At 38.0% G+C, this 22,378-nt stretch overlaps 1 protein-coding gene and 1 long non-coding RNA gene across 3 annotated transcripts in view; both read left to right on the forward strand.

Annotated features, from left to right (window-relative positions):
• Positions 1–22,378, forward strand: part of LOC131393570 (uncharacterized) — a 52,277-nt gene that overhangs the window by 7,680 nt on the left and 22,219 nt on the right. The window contains exon 3 of one of the 2 annotated variants that reach the window (XR_009215942.1): positions 237–2,501. The exons of the other annotated variant lie outside the window; for it this stretch is intronic. This is a non-coding gene — a long non-coding RNA (uncharacterized LOC131393570). Of the gene's footprint in view, positions 1–236; positions 2,502–22,378 lie in introns of those variants that run through there. 2 annotated transcript variants of the gene reach the window in all.
• Positions 4,948–5,465, forward strand: LOC131393556 (dynein light chain 1, cytoplasmic-like). Its single transcript, XM_058524598.1, is given in 1 exon segment — positions 4,948–5,465. A coding segment is annotated over 1 exon segment (267 nt). The 3' UTR covers positions 5,215–5,465.

The raw sequence follows: 22,378 nt of genomic DNA on the forward strand, positions 1-22,378 counted from the left end.
CCCTGAGAAGATTTACCTTTATCTATAGATATTTTGAAAAAGATCAATAGGTGGGCCTCATCTCAGACAAATTAAATCAGAATCTTGAGGGAAGGGGATGGCTCTTGTGTTTTTTAAAGCTTCCCAGATGATTGTAATATATAGCTTGCATTGAGAACTACTGCTTTTAAAGGATAGTGGATTTTATTTATTTTTTTTTTTTTTAATTTTATTTATTTATTTATTTTTCCCCAAAGCCCCAGTGGATAGTTGTATGTCATAGCTGCACATCCTTCTAGTTGCTGTCTGTGGGATGCGGCCTCAGCATGGCCAGAGTAGCGGTGCGTTGGTGCGCGCCCGGGATCCGAATGCGGGCCGCCAGTAGCGGAGCGTGCACACTTAACTGCTAAGCCACGGGGCCGGCCCAGGATAGTAGATTTTAACGTCAGAATTACAAGACCCAAAGACATGAAAGAGGCACTTGGGAATTAGTGTAGACTTTTCTCTGAAGCTTCAGCCAAAGGCATCAGCAAAATGGTTGCCATCATCAGAAATGACTTTTGAAGAAAAAGGTAAAAGACACAGATTTACTCTGTTCAAAATGGTAGTGTACCTGCATGTGTAATATGGGGTACAATTCTGGTCATTGTGCAAAATGTATAACAGAGTTAGAGAGGCACAGCAAATCAAAGAAAAAGAGGTCAATCATTTCAATCTAGATGATTGAAGAGGGAAATCAAGAAAGGTTAGAGCCTCTTACTGAAGAATATGAACTTGAAATATCCACTCAAATCTGGTAAACTAAAACTAAAGAGCTTTTTGGATACATGGAAAAGACGTGCTTAAAAAAAAAAAACAACAGGATATAGTACGTGTATGGATTTGTACATCTCATATTGGGATGAAGGATGCTAAGGCTTCACCAACATCAGTTTTCTCCCCTTTTGGGCTGGTAGCTCGACCACAGTTGCCAACTTCTCTTACAGTTATATGTGGCCCTGTGACCCAGCTCCACCTAGTGAAAATGTGCTGCTTCCAGGCCTAGCACAAAGGAATTCTGGTGTGTACACCTTTGTGGCTGACAGGGATGGAGACAACAGGTCCACTCCAGAGGCCCCATGGCTTGAAGATAGCAGAACCATTGGGTGGGTTCCATCAGGAGGATTTCCTGGATGACCATGTGTGGAATTCTGCTTTCCCCTACCAAGACCACTTTCCTTGGACAGTTTTGTAAATGAGGGGTAAAATATATATTATGTTTGAGCTATATTATATTTTTGTTTTTTGATCTTTATTTGTTAAAGTAGTCAATATTATCTTAACTAATACAAGGTAGCAAGAGGTACTTCTGTACAGGAGAAACTAATGTTAATAAAATATAGTCCCTCCCTATCCATTCCACATCAGTGATCCTGGTTCCATTTGTCTTTTGAAATAGCAGGACAGGTAAGTCTGAGTCCCTCGTGGAGCCCAGAAAAGGCCATGCTCACCTCTTCTCCAGTTTCTGTTCTTCCTTGATCTGGCAAGGCTGTCCCCTCATCTCTCTCCATTCATGCATTTCTCAAGGCCAAGCTCAAGGCCCATTCATCATGATGAGACCTTTTCCTGTTTTGAAGCCACTATTATTCTCAATTATTATTTGAGAATCTTATTATTAATTTGACATTTATTTACATTATTATTTGGTTATTTGGTTAACTGTTTCAGGACTGAATTCTTAGAATGATGCAACGATCGTTTCATTTTTCTTGCAGTCCTATCAGTATCTACTGCACATAGTGAATGCTCAAACCAACAGACATTAAATGCATTACTTAGTGAGAAGTCTTCAGGTTAAAAATGTGAATAATGCAAAAAATACATTAGGTTATTTTGTAGAGGACATCTGTAAGGGGGGAATAAGAGCATTGTTTCGTTGAGATTAAGGAATCCTCATGTATAATGATACAATTTTTAACTCATAAATTTTATATTTAATATAGTACCAAGGCACTCTATTAAGTATTTTATCTATTTTTAATCTCAATTAATCCTTCTGACAGTCTTGTCATGTAACTATTGTTTTGTCCATTTTATAAATGAAAAAATAGAGATCCAGGAAAGTTATTTAAATTTCTTAAGTTATCTAACTTTCTTACTTAACCAGTAAATGACAAGAGAGAATTCAAATCTAACTCAATCTGAATCTTATACCTACTGCTTTCCTCACCTATATTAAAATATCTTCCATTTCTAATTGGTAAAGACAGTTCCTGCCAAAGAACGTGTAGACTCATGGGATGGTACATCTTGTGGCCACTTTCATAACTCGGACTATACATCAAGTAGATTGGAAGTGTATATATTTTCTTTAACAAGCTAACCAAAATGTATAATTGAAAAATGACATGTAGTATGTTAACTGTCGAAGAAATATTCCATGCAGCCAAAGAGAAGAAAAAAATAAGGATATTGAAAAAAAATGTAATGAAAACATTTCTCATTATTCTGATTTTATAGGATAATTTAATAAAAAATTGTCTTTATCATTATCAATTTATCATGTTTTATTTGCATTTAGGGCTAGATGTCTTTGCCTCAAATGATAGGGCAAGAATTTTATTGTTCACCATTTCAGGAGCCATTTGGGGAATGTTTAATTTTATTCCAACCAAGCTCTAGACTTGCCAGGTTAATTATTAATGAGTAAGTGGGGGATGGAAAGGATTTTATATAATTCTGCCTGAGGCTCCCCATCTCTTACCCTATTCGACTCACTGCTCATATAAAAAGATCAGTGTCTGCTGTTGGCAGATGGTCCATAACCTGCCTATAATAGTAATACTTCATGTTTTCTAATGGCCTTCTTTGCAGGGATCTCAAATTTTGAAAACCGACAACCATACAATACTGCAATAACCATCACAGGTCTGTTTTACATATGGTTAAACTACAGAAATGAATCAATGATCCATAACTCTTGAGTCATTTACACTTGCCACTAGAGAAGTTTAATTTTTCACACATTTTATTCTCATCATCCATCACATAAAACCAAAGATATACCAATCATAGATTCAAAATCGGAGCTCTTCAAAGAAAAAAAGTAATTGTATCAGTCTAATAAATGACACTCCAAGATAGATAATCATGGTCTTTTATTGATTTCCTTGCAATTCTTGGCAGGAAATGGTGGCTATTTTTAATCATAGATGGTAAAATACTCAAGCAGAAGCTGTTAGAGAGATTTTCCCCAGAGGAAAGGCTTCTTCTGAAGAGAATAATATAGTTTCTTTCTAGGCATCTTGTACGTTTCATTCCATTCTCAAATGTATCCTGAGGAAAGATGACCATCTGGCACCAGAAGCAATATCGTACCTTACAGCTCACCAATTAGCTTTGGGTGGCCAAGAAGCCCCTCTTGGAATCATCTTTCATGCCTACCTGCCTGCCTTACCAGCTAGTGATGATCTGGCTTTGCTCAGTGGGGCAGGCTGCCTTCATCCCGCAACCAGTTTGAGCACCTACTATGTGCTGATGCTAGAAATACAGTGATATACAAAGGAGACCAAATTCCTGTTCTTAAAAAGTGTAGAGTATAGTGGAAGAGATATTTTAAAAAGTAATTACAGGTCTCTTACTTTAAAAATGGCAAGCTAGCTTATTTGGACAAGTCTCCTTGTTAAAAAAAAAAACTAAGAAGTTGGTCAAAATACATTTAAAAGAATATTAAGGTGCATCAAAGAGCTGACAATACAGTGAAGTATTACCAGGCCAAAACTGAAGGGAAATGAGAACCAGCAAACTGCTTTTGTGCTGAGAGCATTTGCACATTCAGAAAAATTTCAACTTTCCTTTCAACAGCCTTGTTGAGGGAGGGGAACTAAAATAAAAGCCCAGAGTCTGCAAGTGATGCAGGGTCTGACATGAGATCCTCCCAATAAGCTGCGACGGCAAAGGGCCACAGGGCATGGGTGAACTGGAAGAGGATCACTTCTTTCTTTAAATTGCCTAAGTTATGCAGGAAAACTTAAGTCTCAAACTTTACGTTTCCACTGTTAAAGTGGCCTGTTAGTACTTCTGGGTGAAAGGCAAAAGCAAATGAAAGTCTTATATGGAGGATGGTACTTTCACTCTTGACCTCTATAAATTTCTGCTCTTTCTGGGAATGAGAAAGTCATATGCCGAGATTTAAGGTTGTTTCAGGGGAGCTGGTGAAATGCAGCTCAAGATTGGAATAGCTCATGGGAAGAATGGGAGAAGAAACTAAAGAGAGTGAAATTAAAAAAAAAAAACACCACTACCGCCACCAACACTGAGCAGCTGAAGCAGTCCAACGGATCCTTGAGCCAGAGATTCTAACAACTGTCTAAGATCTTTCTGGGCAAAGTGTGGTCCTTGGAACTTCCACATCAGCACCATCTAAGAGCTTATGAAAAAACAGACTCTCTAGCTTAACCCCAAACCTACTGAATCAGAATCTGCATTTTAACAAATTCCCCTGGTGATTCGTATGCACATTATAGATTGAAATAATGAATGAGAATAATGAAGCCTGAACTAGATCGGTGGGAAAGGAGAAGGACTGATGGAAATGTAGATGCTGTACATTCTGATTGTAGAGGACACAGGTTGGCTAACAGACTCTGTAGTTTCTAACTTAAGCACCTGGAAACATAGTGCTTCAACATGCTTTCAAATCCCATGGCGTACACAAAGCCAATCAGGGAAGGGAAATGGTATTACACAACTTTTTTTTTCCCTACTTGATGCTTTGGCTTAGAGAATGTGGGCATTTAGACAGAAAATCCATTTGATTATAGTGGAGGTGTAACTGAAATTCAATATCTTGAGTCTGGAACCAGTAATCATCCTGCTGAGCATAATGTTAGAGTCTTTTCCAGGTGTGATGAGCAAGGCTAAACATGAAAAAGAATTCTATCCCGCGGGAGACTGTTGCAGTTGGCCAGCTCCTGCTCCACAGTAACCATGTGAGACTGAAAAGCCGTGATAAAGAATGCAGATGTGTCAGAGGAGACGCAACAGGACTTGGTAGAGTGCGCTCCTCAGGTGCTGGAAATATACAGCATAGATAACGTTGCCACTCATGTGGATAAGGCGTTTGACAAGAAGTACAATCCCACCAGGCATCACATTATGAGGAGGGACTTCAGTAGTTACATGACACATGGAACCAAATACTTTATCTACTTGTACCTGGGTCAAGTGGCCATTCACCTGTTCACATCTGGCTAAAAGCATGGACTATGCCACGCACACAGTGATCCATCCAAAAACAAGGACTACAGCCTAAATTCCAAATACTAGAAACTGAAATCTTCAGTCTTGCTAAGGGAACATCTTGATCTTTGGACCTTTATTGTATTGCTTTGTACAGGGCTGTCTCTCCACTAGTTGGTTGTAGTTATAAAATGATTAGCAAAATAAATAAGAAATATATATATATATAATTTAAGTGTGTTTTAAAAATTAAGAATATTTGTACTACCCTGATAAACTTTAATATTACTTTAAGCATGAAGATGTGCTATTAAAATCTTTCACAAAGGTTTTTTTACTATTTATTATTTCTTTGACAATACTGTTCTATAATTTGTTCATAAAACATTAATTAGCACACATAGAGCCAATATAAAACAAATTAAAATTAAACACAAACAAAAGATGGGAAGTGAACAAATCCTTGAGTTAAACAAAGGGAGACATATTTGTCTTGAGATTTGAGTTTTGGCAAGAAGCTTTGGGAAGCTTTAGGAATCCTTATCCAGGTATAGGTCAGGATAAAATGGTGATCACATGTCCATTTCCTCTTCCAGTAGTGACTAAGATGACAAGCCAACTACTGGAGGACTGAATGTGGCCCACAGATGTTTTGTCTTCCTCACACAGTCATTTTTTTTAATTGGGAGATTTCCCATTAAAAAATTTAGATTTCTTGCTTCCTTGGAAAAAATGAAACTGACAGCACTGAGCCCATTCCTGCCTGGCAACAATGGACTGTAGTAGAGTAGCAGCTTTCTCCTTTAGACCTGCTCCTACTTGACTTCCTAGTTGATGTTCCCATCCTGCCTCCTGTAGACATTTTGTATTTGACCACTCTACAGTCTCTACTTCTTATCGGGAGAGGACACAATCTTTCTACCATTTAGAGATAACTAGCTAGGGCTTATGAAATTCATAATTGATTTTAGACCTGTCAACTGAACTACCTTTTTAGAAGATGGGGAACAAGATGTGCAATTTATTATAGACTTCAGCCACGTTTTCCTCTTTGCATCTCCACTGATTCTTACTGTTGATTTTCCTTTGAGCACATTGGTGTGTGTGCCTGAATTGTAAGTAGTGACAGGTTGAACTTCCTCTGCACCTGCATGTGTCAGAGTTGCAAATAACAATCACATAGGCAGAATAATAGTGATGGCAATATAAAGGGAGAAGTCTTCCTCCTAACTTAGTGTCTGGAGATTTTTTTGTAATGAATTCTTCTTTAGCTAGAAAGAACATTTCCCTCTCAAAATAATTTCTAGTAAATGTCGTGTGTGGACTTACATTCCATGTAACTATTCCCATTTCTAAAAATCTGTTTGAGGTCAAGAATTGACGTTGGCTTGTCTTCTTTTACGAACCCTTGTCTCTGGAGTTCATAAATTCTCCAGGACTTATTAACTTTTGGAAGAAGTTAGCAATATTTTAAAATGCCTTATAGATAATTTGGTAGATTAACATGCCATACATCTGACCATAAATTTGATATTAAAATAAAATTCTATTTAACCTTTAAGGCCCACAATCCATTTTTAACTTGTTTCAGAAAAAATCTGGCCCAAGTCAGAAATATGAGTCACTTGAGACACCCTCCTTTCCTGAAGGTTGTTAAATTATATACTCTAAAATCTCTAGCACAAATATGCCTTTCCTGACTTATTTCCCCCTTGTCCCTTACATGAATATTTTTCCCTTCCAAGATGCCTCTCATCTTACCTCTTTTCTTTGCCGATGCTCAGGCATCCCCAGGTCTTGTGTTCTCACCCCGATCCCAGTCTGTCCAAATCCTACCCAAGCTTCAGAGACCTTCTCAAATGCATACCCCCCATGAAAACATCCCTGCCTATTACTTTCTGAATCAATCATTTGGTATATATCGTGTGCTAGATTGAAATATCATTCATCTCATTAAGTAAATGTTTTAATCCCTTTAGCAATATGCTTACAAAAGAAATGGACTGTATCCTATTTTTTTTTTTTTTTTTTTTTTTAGCCGCTAAATTGCTTTCCATGAGAAAGACTCTATAAATACCCATTGACAGCCTGGTTCTGAGATCTAATTGCTTAAATCAAAGATCCTACACCATCAAATTTTCTCTCCAGAGAAAATCTTTCCTATTGGCAGAAAAACATACTTCTATTCCTGGTATGTTTTTTAAAACTCCTCTCTTGACCTCATTTCTCCCTCTAACTATAGCCCATTTCTCTGCTCCCCTTGGTAGCTGAACTGATGCTCTCACCCAGTTTTCATGGATTTGAATGTTCGGCCCATATGATATCGAATAGTTATATCAATCTTAACATATCCAAAATCAATTCTGATCTCCATTCCTGACCCAAAACACCTCTCCTGCCATTTTCTACAACTCATTTAACGGTAACTTCATCTCTCTAGTTGTTAAGGCCAGATGTCTTAGGATTATTTTTGACTGTTTCTCTTATATCCGATATCCAATCCAGTGGCAAATTTTATTGTGTCAAACTCCAAAATTTATCTGGACTCCAAAGACTTTTCACTTCCCACACTGCTCCTATAATTACTCAATCATCTTCTGCTTGGATTATTGCAATAGCCTTCTATCAGCTCTGCCAGCTTCCACCCTTGCCCAACTTCAGTCTATTCTCTACACACTAAGTAGCCAGAATGCTGCTATCAGACTCTACACACTAAGTAGCCAGAATGCTGCTATCAGATCACGTCACTTCTCTGCCTCACACTCATCCAGTGACTTCCCATCTCAATCAAAGAAAAAGCTGAAGAATCTCCAAAGGCCTACAAAGTCCTATGTGACCTTAACCCAACCCTCTTTATCCCCTAGTACTCTCTCCTTTGCTCATATCCTTCCAGCCACATTGGCCAACTTGTTTTTCAAACTTAGCAGCCTTGCTTATGCCTCAAGGGCTTTGCACTTATCATTCCCTGGTGCAGTCTTCCTTCCTGTCTCCACACAGCTCCCTGCCCTTAGGTGCTCCAGTGTCACCTTTTCAGTGAGACCTTACATGAATGTGAACAGTCTCTTTAAAATGGCAATCTCTACCGACCTCAGCACTCCTTATTAGCCTCAATTACTTAATTTTTCTTTACATCACTCATCCATATCTGCTATACTGTAGATTTTACTTATTTTGTTTTCCCAACTAGAATGTGTACTCCATTAGAGCAGAGGAGGGTTTGTTTTTTGTGTGTGTGTGCTGTTTGCTGATTTATCCCTAATGCCCAGAACAGTGGCAGGCACGTAATAGTTATTTAATTCAATATTTTCTGAACATAAGAGTGGCTAAATGAATGAACGAATGACTAACAGATTAACATTATCTATTGCAAAACTAGATTATAGGTGAAATACAATTATAATACATTTCTTATGGTAAATTCAGAGGGAAATTCCCATGCTATCTTGGGATGATGCAAACCACTTTTTGGGCCTCAGGTACCACATACACACTGAACTTCTTACAAATTTTTTCTCTACCCCTCACCGTTTCCTTGAGCTTTACATTCACCTCTCCGATGAACAATTCATAATAAAGGTCCTCAGGCACTGTAGACTCAGTGTGCCCCAGATCTCATTGTATCCCCTCAAACCTACTCACTCTGTTATGCTAACTACCTCATAAATGGCAACACTTCTTGCCCAAGCCAGATACGTGGCAGTTTTCCTAGAATCCTCCTTCATCTGGCATAAGCACATCTCAGCACTCTAATGATAAGAATTGCAGAGATAGCCCCAGCTTTTCCTCATCTTTCCAAGAAACGATGGCAAGATAATTTTTTTTTTTTTTTTTTTTTTTGTGAGGAGATCAGCCCTGAGCTAACATCCGCCAATCCTCCTCTTTTTTTTGCTGAGGAAGACGGCCCTGGGCTAACATCGGTGCCCATCTTCCTCCACTTTATATGGGACGCCGCCACAGCATGACTTACCAAGCAGTGCGTCGGTGCGCGCCCGGGATCCGAACCAGCGAACCCCGGGCCGCCGCAGCGGAGCGCGCGCACCCAACCGCTTGCGCCACCGGGCCGGCCCCGGCAAGATAATTTTTGAGAGAGAAATTTGTGGTTTTTTCTGTTTTCCTCTGCTCTTTTACACCAAGCAGGAGAGTAGACCTGTAAGTGTTTTCTTGCCACAGGAATTTTTTCAGTGTTCAAAGTAGAAGGTGAGTGGTTTCCAAGGACAGAAGAAGTGGTAGCATATGAAAGAGACAGAACCAAGGCATTAAAACAGATAGTTATATTGGGTACTTGGTGCTCCCAGGGAGGTCTGTCCTAGGCATAGTGGTGTTTACACCTTCCGAAAAGCCACACTTGTCAATTAAGACTTTGGAAATGGAAAGTCCCCAGACTCCAAGGAAGGCTGTATGCAGACTAGGACAATGGCACTCTTAATGACACCAAGAGGACCAATGACCAGTGACCTCCCTTGTTGCTGCAGAGGATCTTGAATAGTAGCAAACATATGGAGCCCTGAATTCCAAAAATGACAGAGATTGACTGTTCCACCAGCCCGGCAGAATGGAGGCTCTCTCAGCTTTAAATTCATATAAAGAAAATAAATATTGGGGCTGGGCTGGTGGTGTAGTGGTTAAGCTCACGTGCTCCACTTAGCAGTGGCCCGGGGTTTGCAGGTTCGGATCCTGGGCGCAGACCTATGTACTGCTTATCAAGCCATGCTGTGGGAGGCACCCCACATATAAAGTTGAGGAAGATGGGCACAGATGTTAGCCCAGGGTCACTCTTCCTCAGCAAAAAGAGGAGGATTGGCAACAGGTGTTAGCTCAGGGCTAATCTTCCTCACCAAAAAAAAAGAAAAATATCTATGATATTTCAGCATTTGTAGTGTGAGATTTATATTACTCAATCATCTTTCTCTCTCTCTGTATTAAGAAACAAAGCACCAGTATGACTAACATTTAAGATAAGGGCTTTTCTGAACAACCAAAGAATTAAAAAAAAAAAAAAAACTCCGAAGCTCCAAGGACTGCAATTTTTCATTATACCTTTTAACCTTGAGAAAGTACAGTCTCTCTTTTCATCTCTCATTTCTCTTTTATCAAATAACATTCAATAAGTAGAGTTGTCCACTGACACCAAACAGAGTTCTGCACAAAACAGCATCGACTCACTTAGAGTCACAATCTTTTCAAGAATCTAAAATGTCAGGGAAGCAATGAAGTAGAGAGACGAGGAGCTGGCAGCATGGCCAAGGTGACTGATAAAGGGAGGAAATGATGAGCTTGGGCAAATGAGTCTTGATTCAAGAATATAGATGCAGCCATTTTGATTAACGGGCTTTTTTAATGCAGCCTAAATCCGAAAATTATAACTATTCTTATTACCCGGAATTATGAGAAGCAGATATCCTCTACCCTTACCTCACTGCCCCCCACGCCTGTAGATAAAGGGGAAGGCAGGAGTTGATTGTGGAGAACAGACAGGGTGGAGGTAGGTACTAATAGCTACACAAACTGTATTTAACTAAGATTTATATGGTTACCGCTTATCTCTAAAAGACCATCAGTCATTCTAAGCAAGGTATGTATTGTCTGAGAAGTCCTTTTTGTATTACATAATCTACTTTTCAAATTCTCTAACTTCTTTCTTAAAATTGAATAGTTTTACTAATTTCAATTTATAAAAATAGTTGCATGCTTATTAATGGTATTTAGATTTTTATTTGAAACTCTGGCAGACATATTCTCCTTTTTTTAGGCTTCCTGATTATGCTGACTTTGCATGATTAGAAACAAATATAGGACTCTGGATGGGGAAGGATTGTAAAAAGGGCTATTTTGCCTTTTGAAGAGTGCTTGTCAGTTCTTTTGCAGACTATTCTCAATTTCGGTTTAACACTTTCTCATGATTAGATTTGGGCTATACATTTTTGGCAAGAACACCACAGAAATGATGTGCCTTTCTCAAGGCCCTTTTGTTCTGAGATCCAGACTGCATAGAAAATTCCCAACAAATGTTCTCTCATTTTAGTGACTAAAAGACTTTTCTTGGTTTTCTTTCTTAACTGGTCTACACCTCATTTTCTTCCTCTGCAAAATTTGATACCAGTTCTGCCTTTCTCATACAGCTGTTGTGATGATTAAAGAAGGTTATATTTATTAAATATGTAGGACAGTACCTAGCACATAGTAAACTCTTAATAAATAGTAGCAGTTATTAATATTCATTAATAAAATACAAATGGTTAATATGTATTATGCATTTACCGTGCTTTCATTATTTAACCTGTTTAAACCACTGAACAACTCCATCAAATAGAAATTCACCATTAGAGTACTAGAGTAATAATGATGCAGGCAAGGTCTACTGATGGATGCTGAAATTAGTGGGTGAAAGTTTGAGAAGACACAAGATGTTTGAATAGTCTCAATGTGTCTCTCCCAAGATATTTATTAATTCCAAAGGGGAAAAACAGTAATTCTACAATGGAGAAACCCAGCAAATACCACTGTAACTAAAGGATCAAGGTTAACATCACATAACATACCAACATCATGTATTGCTGATCTAATGCAGTAAGAACAGCAATCATTTGTGGCACTCTATCCAAAAGGAGGTGGTCTAGTGGTTAAGATTCGGTGCTCTCACTAGCTCAGCCTGGGTTCGTTTCCCAGTGGGGGAATCACACTACCAGTCTATCAGTTGTCATACTGTGGTGGCTTTGTGTTGCTGTGATGCTGAAAGCTATGCCACCAGTATTTCAAATACCAGCAGGGTCACCCATAGTGGACAGGTTTTAGTGGAGCTTCCAGACTAAGACAGATGAGAAAGCCCTGGCCACCCACTTCCAAAAAAATTGGTCATAAAAACCCTATGACTAGTAGCAGAGCATTGTCTGATATGTTGCCAGGAGATGAAAGGATGGCACAAAAGACCAGGCAGGGTTCTGCTCTGCTGTATACAGGGTCGCTAGGAGTTGGAATCAACTTGATGGCACTAACAACAACATCCAAAAGGAGTAACCTCAATCTAACTATGAAAAAACATCAGACATATCCAAATTGACTTACATTCTGCAAAATATCCAGCCAATGCTCTTCACAAGTATGAAGGTCAGGGCCGGCTCGGTGGTGTAGTGGTTAAGTTTGCACAATCTGCTTCAGCTGCCCGGGGTTCGCAGGTTCGGATCCCGGGCACGGACCTACACACCACTTATCAAGCCCTGCTGTGGTGGCATCTCATATAAAGTAGAGGAAGATGGACATGGATGTTAACCTGGGGCCGGTCTTCCTCAGCAAAAAGAGGAGGATTGGCAATGGATGTTACCTCAGGGCTAATCTTCCTCACATAAAAAAAAAAAGTATCAAGGTCATAGAAGACAAGAAAAGACTGAAGAATTGTTACAGATTGGAGGAAATTAAGGAAACATGAAAACTACAGTGTGGGATCCTAGATGAATGTTGCACCAGAAAATGGATGATAGTGGAAAAACTGGTGAAATCTGTATAAAATCTGTAGTTTAGTTAATAGTATTGTACAAATGTTAATTTCTTAGTTTTGATAAATACAGTGGTTACGTAAGATGTAAACACTAGAAGAAGCCGAGTGAAGAGCATACAAGAGCTCTTTCTCTATTACCTTCGTGACTTATCTGTAAGTCTAAAATTATTCCAAAATAAAAACGATTTAAAAAAATTTAGTAGGTACTACCATTTGCAAATGAGGAAATGAAGTAAAGTATGTTAAGGTCACACAGCTAGTAAGTGTAAGAGATGAAATTGTAATCCAGTCATTTGGATTTTATACTGCCTCTTAGTAAAATAGATATACATTGATGCATAATGATAATTTGGGAAGATTGTAAAACTTTCTTAGGGACTAACCCAGTGGTAAAAAAATATGTTTATTTTTATACTTCATTATTTTTTCTCGTTATATTATTAATGCATTTTATTATAAGAGATCTTGGTTCAAAGACACCTAACTATGTACAATTACAGCCTCTACCTCCACTCCTAGCACCTCCACTCTCTCCCTACCTCTTTTTCTTTTTCTTCTTAACACATTTTTACTAATATACACACACACACATTTTTACTAATTTTGTTTCTCTTCATCTCTATGCCTTAGAATATGAGCTCTATGAAGACAGGGATTTAGGTATATTTTATCCTCAGTTCCTAGGGTAGAGTAAGTGATCAATTTCCTAAATGAATAAATGAATGAATGAAGAGTCCCACCCTCATGGGGATGCAAGGATTCTAATTTTTAAATGGGATGGCCAGGTAAGACTTCACTGAGAAGATGATATTTAGGCAAAGATCTGAAGGAGGTGAGGGAGCAAGCCGTGCATATAATTGAAGAAAGAGAATCTAGGCCAGGGAAAGCAATTAAAAAATCCTGTGTCAGCAGGCTGTCTTGCTTATTCTAGAGTACCAAGGAGGCCAGTATAGTTAGGGCAGACAGAGCAAGTGGTAGAGGCAGTGAGAGATGTAGTGAGAAAGACAATGGGGGCTGCAGACACACAGCTGGTGGATTATAAAGACTTTCTTCTGGGTGAGATGGGAATCTACTGGAGGATTGTGAGCTAAGGAGTGACATTATTTGACTTAAGTTTGTACAAGATCACTCTGGCTGCTGTGTATAGATTCTAGTGAGCAAAATTGGAAGTAGGGAGACCAGTTAGAAGCTACTCCAAAAATCCAGGCAAAATATTATGGTAGCATGGACCAGTCTTGAAGCAGAAGTGGTAAGAAGTGGTGCCTAGTGGTGTCTGTACACAGTTACCGGTGTATAGTCAGTGTTCAATAATGTTCTTCTCCTATAGTCTTCTCCCATGTCCCAGACAGTCCCTGTTTGACTTTCAAGGCAATTCTGGTACTTCTATCACTGCCTCTATCCTAGAATATGTCTTCTGATTCCTTCCTTGAGCAATCATATCTCTCTCCCTAGGACTCTAATCCAGGGAAATCATCTTCACTCTTTTAATTTCCTTTCCACAACTTCCATCTAAATCTCTCTCATATTATAAAGACCTAACACAGACATACTTTTCACAGGAGAACGTGCCTTTCCCCATCCTTAAAACAATCTTATCCCCATCTGCAGAAACTCTACCCAAAGAAACACCCTCTCCTAGGTTACCCTGTTTAGGTGTTTCAACTCGCTGACGGTCCTTGTGTGTCTACCATTGTGGTAGCTGTGCTGTGCAAGGCATAAAAGAATAATAACCATACTAGAAGGGGTTCAATTTTCTTTTTAGTATGAAACTTTTTTTCAACAAATCTGCAAGCACTCCCTCCACTCCCCCCACCCACATACCCACAAGAGTGTTCTACTTTTATTATCTTTGATGGTGGCTCTATTATAATAACTCATAGCCTATAGACCTTAAATTATGGAGCCAAACAATCATTCTTGTTTTATAGATGAGTAAACAGGAGTATTCAGTCCCACTGGGTTAAGGGCTTTGGATGCAGAGCCAAAACTCATAGAAGAGAGTGTTTGCCAAGTTATTCATGGAAATGGGCACCTCAAGGGTAGAAGTAGCAGTAAAGTAGACAGTGAAAGTCCTTCTTTAGTGCATCTTACATTCTTGGAGGTAAGAATTGTTACTCACAAGTAAATATATAATTAACCAGAAACATATAGATCTTTGTCAAATGCCAGGAAGTAAACACACAGGAAAATGAGATGGAGTAACTAGAGGATCTAGTACTATGAGAATATGTCTCTGAAGAGGTGACGTTTGAGCTAAAACCCAAGGGTTGAAAATGTGAAGACTGGAGGGAAAAGTATTTGATTCAGAAAAAAAAATCTAAGTCTAAAGATCAGAAAATAGCAAAGAGTTGGGTTGGTTTAAGGAACAGAAAAATAGGCAAGCTGTATGACTGGAAAGGAGGCTGTGAGGGACAGAGTCTGAGATGAGGTAGTGGGAAGTAGGTAGAAGCCAGATCACGCAAGGCCCTTTAGGCCAAGGCAAGGAATTTGGATTTTATTCCAAGAGCAATGGGAAGCCATTAGAGGCTATTAATTATAAGAGTAATGTAGTCTGATTCATCCAACTGTGTGGAGAATAATTTCAAAAGTACTAAGAGTAGAATTGTTTTATTCTTCTTTTCATCCCCAATCTTTGTAGTATATTGACCAGAGAATGAGTTATAATGACTTGGGCTCAAAAAACTATTATAGTTGGAAGCTTACAGGCAAGCAAGGGGAGAAGGCTAGAATGATCCATGTGGAAGTATATTAGAATTGGAGACATCAGTATGAACTCATGTTTAGCTGCATATGGATACAGATACATACATATAGAATTATTTATAGATATGTATATACATAGGTAGAATACACGTATATTTCATTGTGCTGTCAGAAGAGAGAGTTTGGAAGCAACAATATTCCAGTGCAACGAGGACACCTAACACCCAGTTCTTGGTTTCTTACACCATTCTTAAATTTAAAAATCCAGGGATCCTTGGAAAAGTGACTGATTCTAGGCCTGAGACAGTGAACATACAAGATGAGTCTAGAGCATCTTGTAGTGTCAGAAAGTAAGAAAGTGCTGAAAAAAAGAAAGAAAACCTAAAATGGTGGGGTATGTCAAAAGGACATAGGAACCTACTGAAAGAGCTCCCAATGGCCATAGGTGGAACAATTTGAACAAAATAAAGTAGCATTGGATTATAATTCAAAGTATAAAATAAATATCCACAAGTCCATACAGATTGATATAAATGAATGAAAAACTGAAGAAATAAATGGAGGAGAAGAGACAAATCTCTCATGCAGAAGAATTCCAAACAATTTATGTAGATGCTCTCCCTCAAGGAGATGCAGCATAACTCCACTCCTTATATATGGGCTGCACAAAGTAACCTCCTTCCAAAGAGTATAGTGTGGAAAGGAGGTAAAAGGAGTCACAGTGGAGAAATCTGCAAACATCACCTCAGCTACATATTCAAGGTCGGTGTTAACAACGATAAGTCATATTGGTTGTGTGTACACTTCATACGATATGGTGAAAATGGCACTTTGTGTCTGTGGTGTTCCTCCCCAAAACCTCAGTCTAATCATGAGAAAAATTTGGGGCAAATCACAATTGAGGGACATTGCCGACAAAATATTGACCATTACTCCTCAGAACTGCCGGGGTCATCAAAAACAAAGAAAATAGGAGAAACTGTCACAGCCACAAGGAACCTAAGGAGGCGTGATGAATACACGTAATTTGGTATCCTGGATGAGATCTTGGAACAGAAAAAGGACATTAAGTAAAAACAGAGAAAATCTGAATAAAGTGTGGACTTTAGTTAACAATAATGTATCAATATTGGTTCTTTAATTGTGACCAATGTACCATACTAATGGTTTCAGATCAGGAGGCAAATGGAAGTAGCTCAGGGCTCAACAACCTTTTTGTGTGATTGTGCTCACTGAGTCCCCAGCACCTACAGTGGTGACTGGCACATAGTAAACACACTTTAAGTACACGGGAAATCCTTGAATATGGGAAGCAGGATAGCATAATGGTTATGCACGTATACTTTGGAATCACATATCTGGATTTGGTTCCACATTTTCCACTTAATAACTGTATCATCATTTGGCAAGTTTCTTATCCTCCTTTGGCTCGTGCAATATAATGTATCCATTTCAACCCAGTTTTCTTATCTGCTAAATAGATACAATATTAGTGATTAATCTAGTTATTATGAAAATTAGGCAAAATAATGCATGTAAAACAATCAGTACAATGTCTGGAGCATATGAAGTGATGAAAAAATAATAGTACCATGAAAATTCAATCAATAGAGAATTAAATTGTCCTAGGATTTGTATCCTTTCTCCTATTTCTCTCTCCTAGTATTAAAAAAGAGACGTGCTCTGTGTGAAAATCCCAGATAATTCTCCAGACTGCCATTACTTATGGGAGAACACTGTGAAGCCTCACCCCTCCCACCCCATGGGATTCCAAATGAGGAGCCCACTGAGCACAGAGACAGATGATTGTCTAGATTACAGGACCCTGGAGTGGAGAGCAGAAGACGATGAAAGAAGTGAAGGCTATGGCGAAGCAAGACTCTCACCACCATCAGATCCTGGGGCTCACAGTTTTGAGACCTCAAGGGAGTAGCTTTCTGAGGAAAGAAAGGCGGTGCAGTAACCAGAGATGCTGCTCAGGAATTCCCACCCTCTCTAATGGATTCTGCAATGACAGTCTGGGCTGTGTATCGGGAATCAGAAATGAAGACTATTTTTCTGGGTCTGTGTGTGCCTAATAGTCACCATTTAAACCACAAACTGTAGGAGGGCATCAGCCTCACCCTTCCCTGCTTTTGGCTTCCCTAACGAAATACAGGGCCCAGATTTCAACACATAGTAGAAAGTCCAAGTCCTCGCATGAGAATAACACTTGGAAAGGAAAAAAGGATGCAAGACATCAGTGGTCTTATTACTCAATATAAATCATATCATAGATATATCAATATCAATATCCATATATATTGATACTTATATATGGATATTGATATATACATCAATAATGTAAATCAATCAATAATTGAGTGAGTTTAACTTCGACAGGGAAACATACCTGCCTTTTGTAAAGGCTCTGTAGGCGTGACTGCGGCAAGATATTCTGCTTCGCTGAGCTTTACCTGGGACAAAATTTTTGCTCTGAGTTATCAGACCGGAAATTTGCTAAATTTCCAACTCAATTTATGAAGCATAGTTTCAAACTAATGTTGTGAGACTTAGACCCTTTACCCTAAGAAATGAGAGAGTCACCTTCTTTGGGAAATTATAGTCAAGGGACCAGAGAATAATTTTCTAGGAGAGATTAAAAGCTGTCTTGTCTAGAGAAAATCACCTTTTGAGAGATTTAGAAATTCTGTAACTTCTATAAACATTTAAACATTTTCAGAATTTAAACACTGAAAAAAAAGCTGATGAAATGTTACAACCAAATCCTGCCCCCATTTGTTTTGGTTTTCATTCTTACACCACAGGAAGGTGTTTTAACTATTTTTTTTATGTAACTCACAGCCAGTCCTACAAGTCAACAGGAAAGAAGGGGGAGGTCCCTTAGTTTAAGAGACATTATCCAAAGCATGTCCTCTTGTAGCTAAACTTTATGCCCCACAGTTCACCTTTTGGTATCATTTTAGCACAGCTGCCTTTTTTTTGTGTGAATTCCTGCTGATAAAATGTCTAAATCTTGACTGAGCTGGAGAAGCATGCTTATACTTTAGCAATTATTAATGTATCTATTTATTAACCAACTTATAAGTGTAAAACCAAGGTCCAGGTAAGAAGAGAAGAAAGATGCCACGAGGAGAAGAAAGAAAAGGTGAGAGAATCTTGGAGAATGAGAAGTGAATGCCCAGGATTTGTGAGGACCATGGGGAACCAGAGAGCAGCAGAAATGAACTGGAATCCTGGAGTAGGAAAGTCAGTCAAATCACCATGGCAATTCTGATAATACTCCATGATATTCCCCTACCACCTCCTTTAGAGCATCTGAATTGTCATGGTCTTAGAGTTTTAGGAAATTGGAACTAGATTAACTTATCTGCTCATTTTTTACATGGCATTGAAAGTACTTTTTACCTTCCTTTTGCCCAACTACTATGCACATTCATAAAGTATCCTAGAAAAGACCATTAGCAATAAAGGAACAGTATTTTGGAGGTTGAATTCACCTTTTATATTAAAAAATATATGCAAATGGCTCAGTGGCCCCTATGTTAGAATGTGTTCTTAAAAGTAAGAGATACATCAAGGGTTCTGCTAAAAGTAAAGGAGAAAATATAATCTCATTTGTTTCTGGAGTCAAATATTAATATATAAAATATAAAAAATAAATTACACAACTTTTAACTTTTATGATGAAAACTTTTCTGAGAAACTTGTTAATTAAATTAGTGTTTCAATTAAAATTTTGTAGTTTTAGTGATTTTAAATTTAACTTTTTTGTTACTGACTGAACAAACAAGAAAGCTTTCTAATTATTTGACTATATATAAGTGTAAATTTCACATTAGGAATACATTGTACTTAGTTTGTAAAAAATATATAACATATATATACAAGAGGCTTTACTAGAATTTTTTGTGTGTGTGAGGAAGGTCAGCCCTGAGCTAACATCTGTTGCCTGTCTTCCTCTTTTTGCTGAGGTAGATTGGCCCTGGGCTAACATCCGTCCCCATCTTCTTCTACTTTATATGTGAGATGCTTGCCACAGCATGGCTTGATAAGCTGTGTGTAGGTCCGCACCCGGGATCCGAACCTGCAAACTCAGGCCACTGAAGTGGAGTGCGTGAACTTAACCACTATGCCACTGGCCGGCCCCCAAGGCTTTACTAGAATTTTTGAGGGAGTCTATATGCATAACTGTACTTCCTACTAATTATTCCTACATTTAGAGCATGGAAAATCGTTAGTACAACCAAAAAGCCTTTTGTGATGTCAACAGTATTTTTCTAGACCTAAGATTTAGTTACTAAGTCTCTTAACACCAGCTGTGTGGAATTACTAATTTTACTTTTTTAAAGACTTTGTATTTAGACAGGATATTTTAAAAAGCAAAAAAAAAAAAGTCATACTATCAATTCCTATGATTCCACACATTCAAAATAGCTTTATTTTCCTTAGTGAGACTGTTTTTAAAGAGGATTGGAGGAATAATTATTCTTCTCATGGTGTACATTCAGTACAAGCAGGTAAGACTATGATACATGGGTCTCACTAATCTCTTTATATCCTCCTTGGAACAGATGAATGTATTATCTTGCTCTTAATACTATATATGGATTGTGAAATAAGCAATCCTTTAATGTAAAATTTGTTTGTTTTATCCAGATAAAATTCCTTTAGATAACAATTTATAAGAAGAAATTAGAATACATGGTACTCTTCCAGTTAGTCTTAGTAAGGAAACCTGTTCAATAAATAGATAATTCTATATAGTTAATTCTAGAGTTCACACATATCACAGTCAATGAATACCAAATATAACATAATTAACTTTTCCAATGTACTGTTTTCTAAAAGCATATAGTTACTTAAACATGGCTATGTCAGAAATATTAATTATTCTTTTACTTAAGTATATAACAGAAATGTAGTTAAATGAGAAAATGAACAAAGATGTTATCAAATAATTTGCCTGTTTATTTGCGGATTGTAAGTAGATATGACGTATACTTTTTAACACTATATTGTGCACATAATATCAGTTTTAGAAGTCTGATTTCCTGACTATTCACAGTCACATTTCAAACCAGTTTGAATGCAGCTCTAGATTAAGTGACCACAATTTATCTTATGGATTTGGGTAACTACTCTGTAATTTGTGTCTTGTTTCCCTTGTGAAGAGCTTAGGTAATTTTCAATATTTTTATGTCATACATTTATTTACAAGTAGAAAAAGCGATAATTAAAAGAAGAAATAAAAAACAAAAGAGAAGGGAAAATGGTATATGGCCATAAGACACTGTGCCCTTCTAATCAAGAAACTGTGAACCATTCTGCACTCAGAAATCCACTCCTTGAATGTATGGAAATAAATTACCCTGCTGGGAATCATGGCACAGTTGAGGTATAAAGGCGGGGAACAGCAGCAACAGAGAGATGGTATAACCTAGTGCTTCAGTGCAAAGGTTTAAAACCCAGCCCTGCTCTGTGCCCTGTGCAATCTGCTGAGCAGTAGTGATAGCTAACCTACCTAGGGCACTTACAATGGGCCACGTGCTGTTCTAAGCACTATATCATTTAAGCTTCACAACAGATTTATCTTGTGGAATAGGACATTCAGGTTATTTTGCTTCTCCATGTCCTCTTTAGTAGTGGAGTTGAGATTTTATCTCGGGTAGTCCATCTCCAGAGCCCACACTCTTAACCACAAATCTACATCCCTTTAAGCTTCAGTTTACACCCATACAAAATGATGGCATGGGTGGGTATAACTGCGCACCCTGTCTACTGTCACAATATAATAAATTTAAGTATGGCTAAATGGATGTCAAAAATCTTTCACATAATGATTTTTAGGTAAGTGTTGATAATTGCTAAGGTGGCAACAGACTAGCTACAGTGTCTGGAATCATAAAATGGAGTTTTAGATATTATCTTGTTTTTATTAAATTTAGATTTCCAAATCGGATAAATCAGGCCTAATCTTGACAGAGAAGATACTTCCCAGGACTATTGATTATGTTACTTAAATAAACTAATTTTGAAATATCAACTCCATTCGGTAGTGCATAGAATTTTGACTTTTGAAAAAGACTTAAGGAATATTTAGTATGCAATAAAGGATTCAAAAAATAATTATCCAAATTGGCAAATTCAGGAATCAGTTTTAAGTGTTGATTGGCCCTGACAATAATGTTCTAGCACAGAATTTACTTGGTTGATAGCCTGGTAGTGCCCCAGTGAACCCACAACTTCTCAACTCATATATAATATTGGTTGTTATATAAATGTTGGATATCACAGGCTTCCACACTAGGCGACAGCTTGGTGACCTGCAGAGAGCAGTGACCTGGGAGGCCATAGACTTATCCTTTAGGCACAGTTTGCATATCTTTTGGTAATTCACTAACCCTTGTTAAGCCTCTGCATTAATAGCTATAAAGTGTTTTCTGTAAAGAAAGATGTTGTTAGCACCTTGATATGCCAGGAACTGTGCAAGGCAGCCTTGATTTGTGTCCTTAATGTGTAGAGAAATTTACAATCTTACGTACTGAGGAGCTTACACTATTTTGGTGAATGTATACTGTGAGGGGAAGTTGAGGAAGGAAGGGGCAACAATGAACCAGATACCAATGGACTGACTCTATGTCTAAAAACAGTGATTATATATGACATGTTATATTTTCAGGTCAATAGATGGTGTTTGGTTGTCCAAGGTCCAGAAGTTAGCATACCTGAACTGAATGATCTCCTAGATCTCCAATTAAATATTTACACCAGTGTTTCAGTGCTGTGCAGCTTAGAGAATTCTTGCTGTGTTCCCCCCACTATTTTCACAGATAATTCTTTCTTTGTGTGTAAAACCGCTGCTACTCATTTCAAGTTTCTTCGCATATATGTAATCTCCATAGAGAGCAGCCATATTTAGACACTGAATTAAAAAACACATTGTATTAGCTAAAGAAAAAAATATAGCTTTTCAAAAGTTTT

This window comes from Diceros bicornis, chromosome 3 (genome assembly GCF_020826845.1).
Source record: "Diceros bicornis minor isolate mBicDic1 chromosome 3, mDicBic1.mat.cur, whole genome shotgun sequence".
In the NCBI taxonomy this organism is placed as follows: domain Eukaryota; kingdom Metazoa; phylum Chordata; class Mammalia; order Perissodactyla; family Rhinocerotidae; genus Diceros; species Diceros bicornis.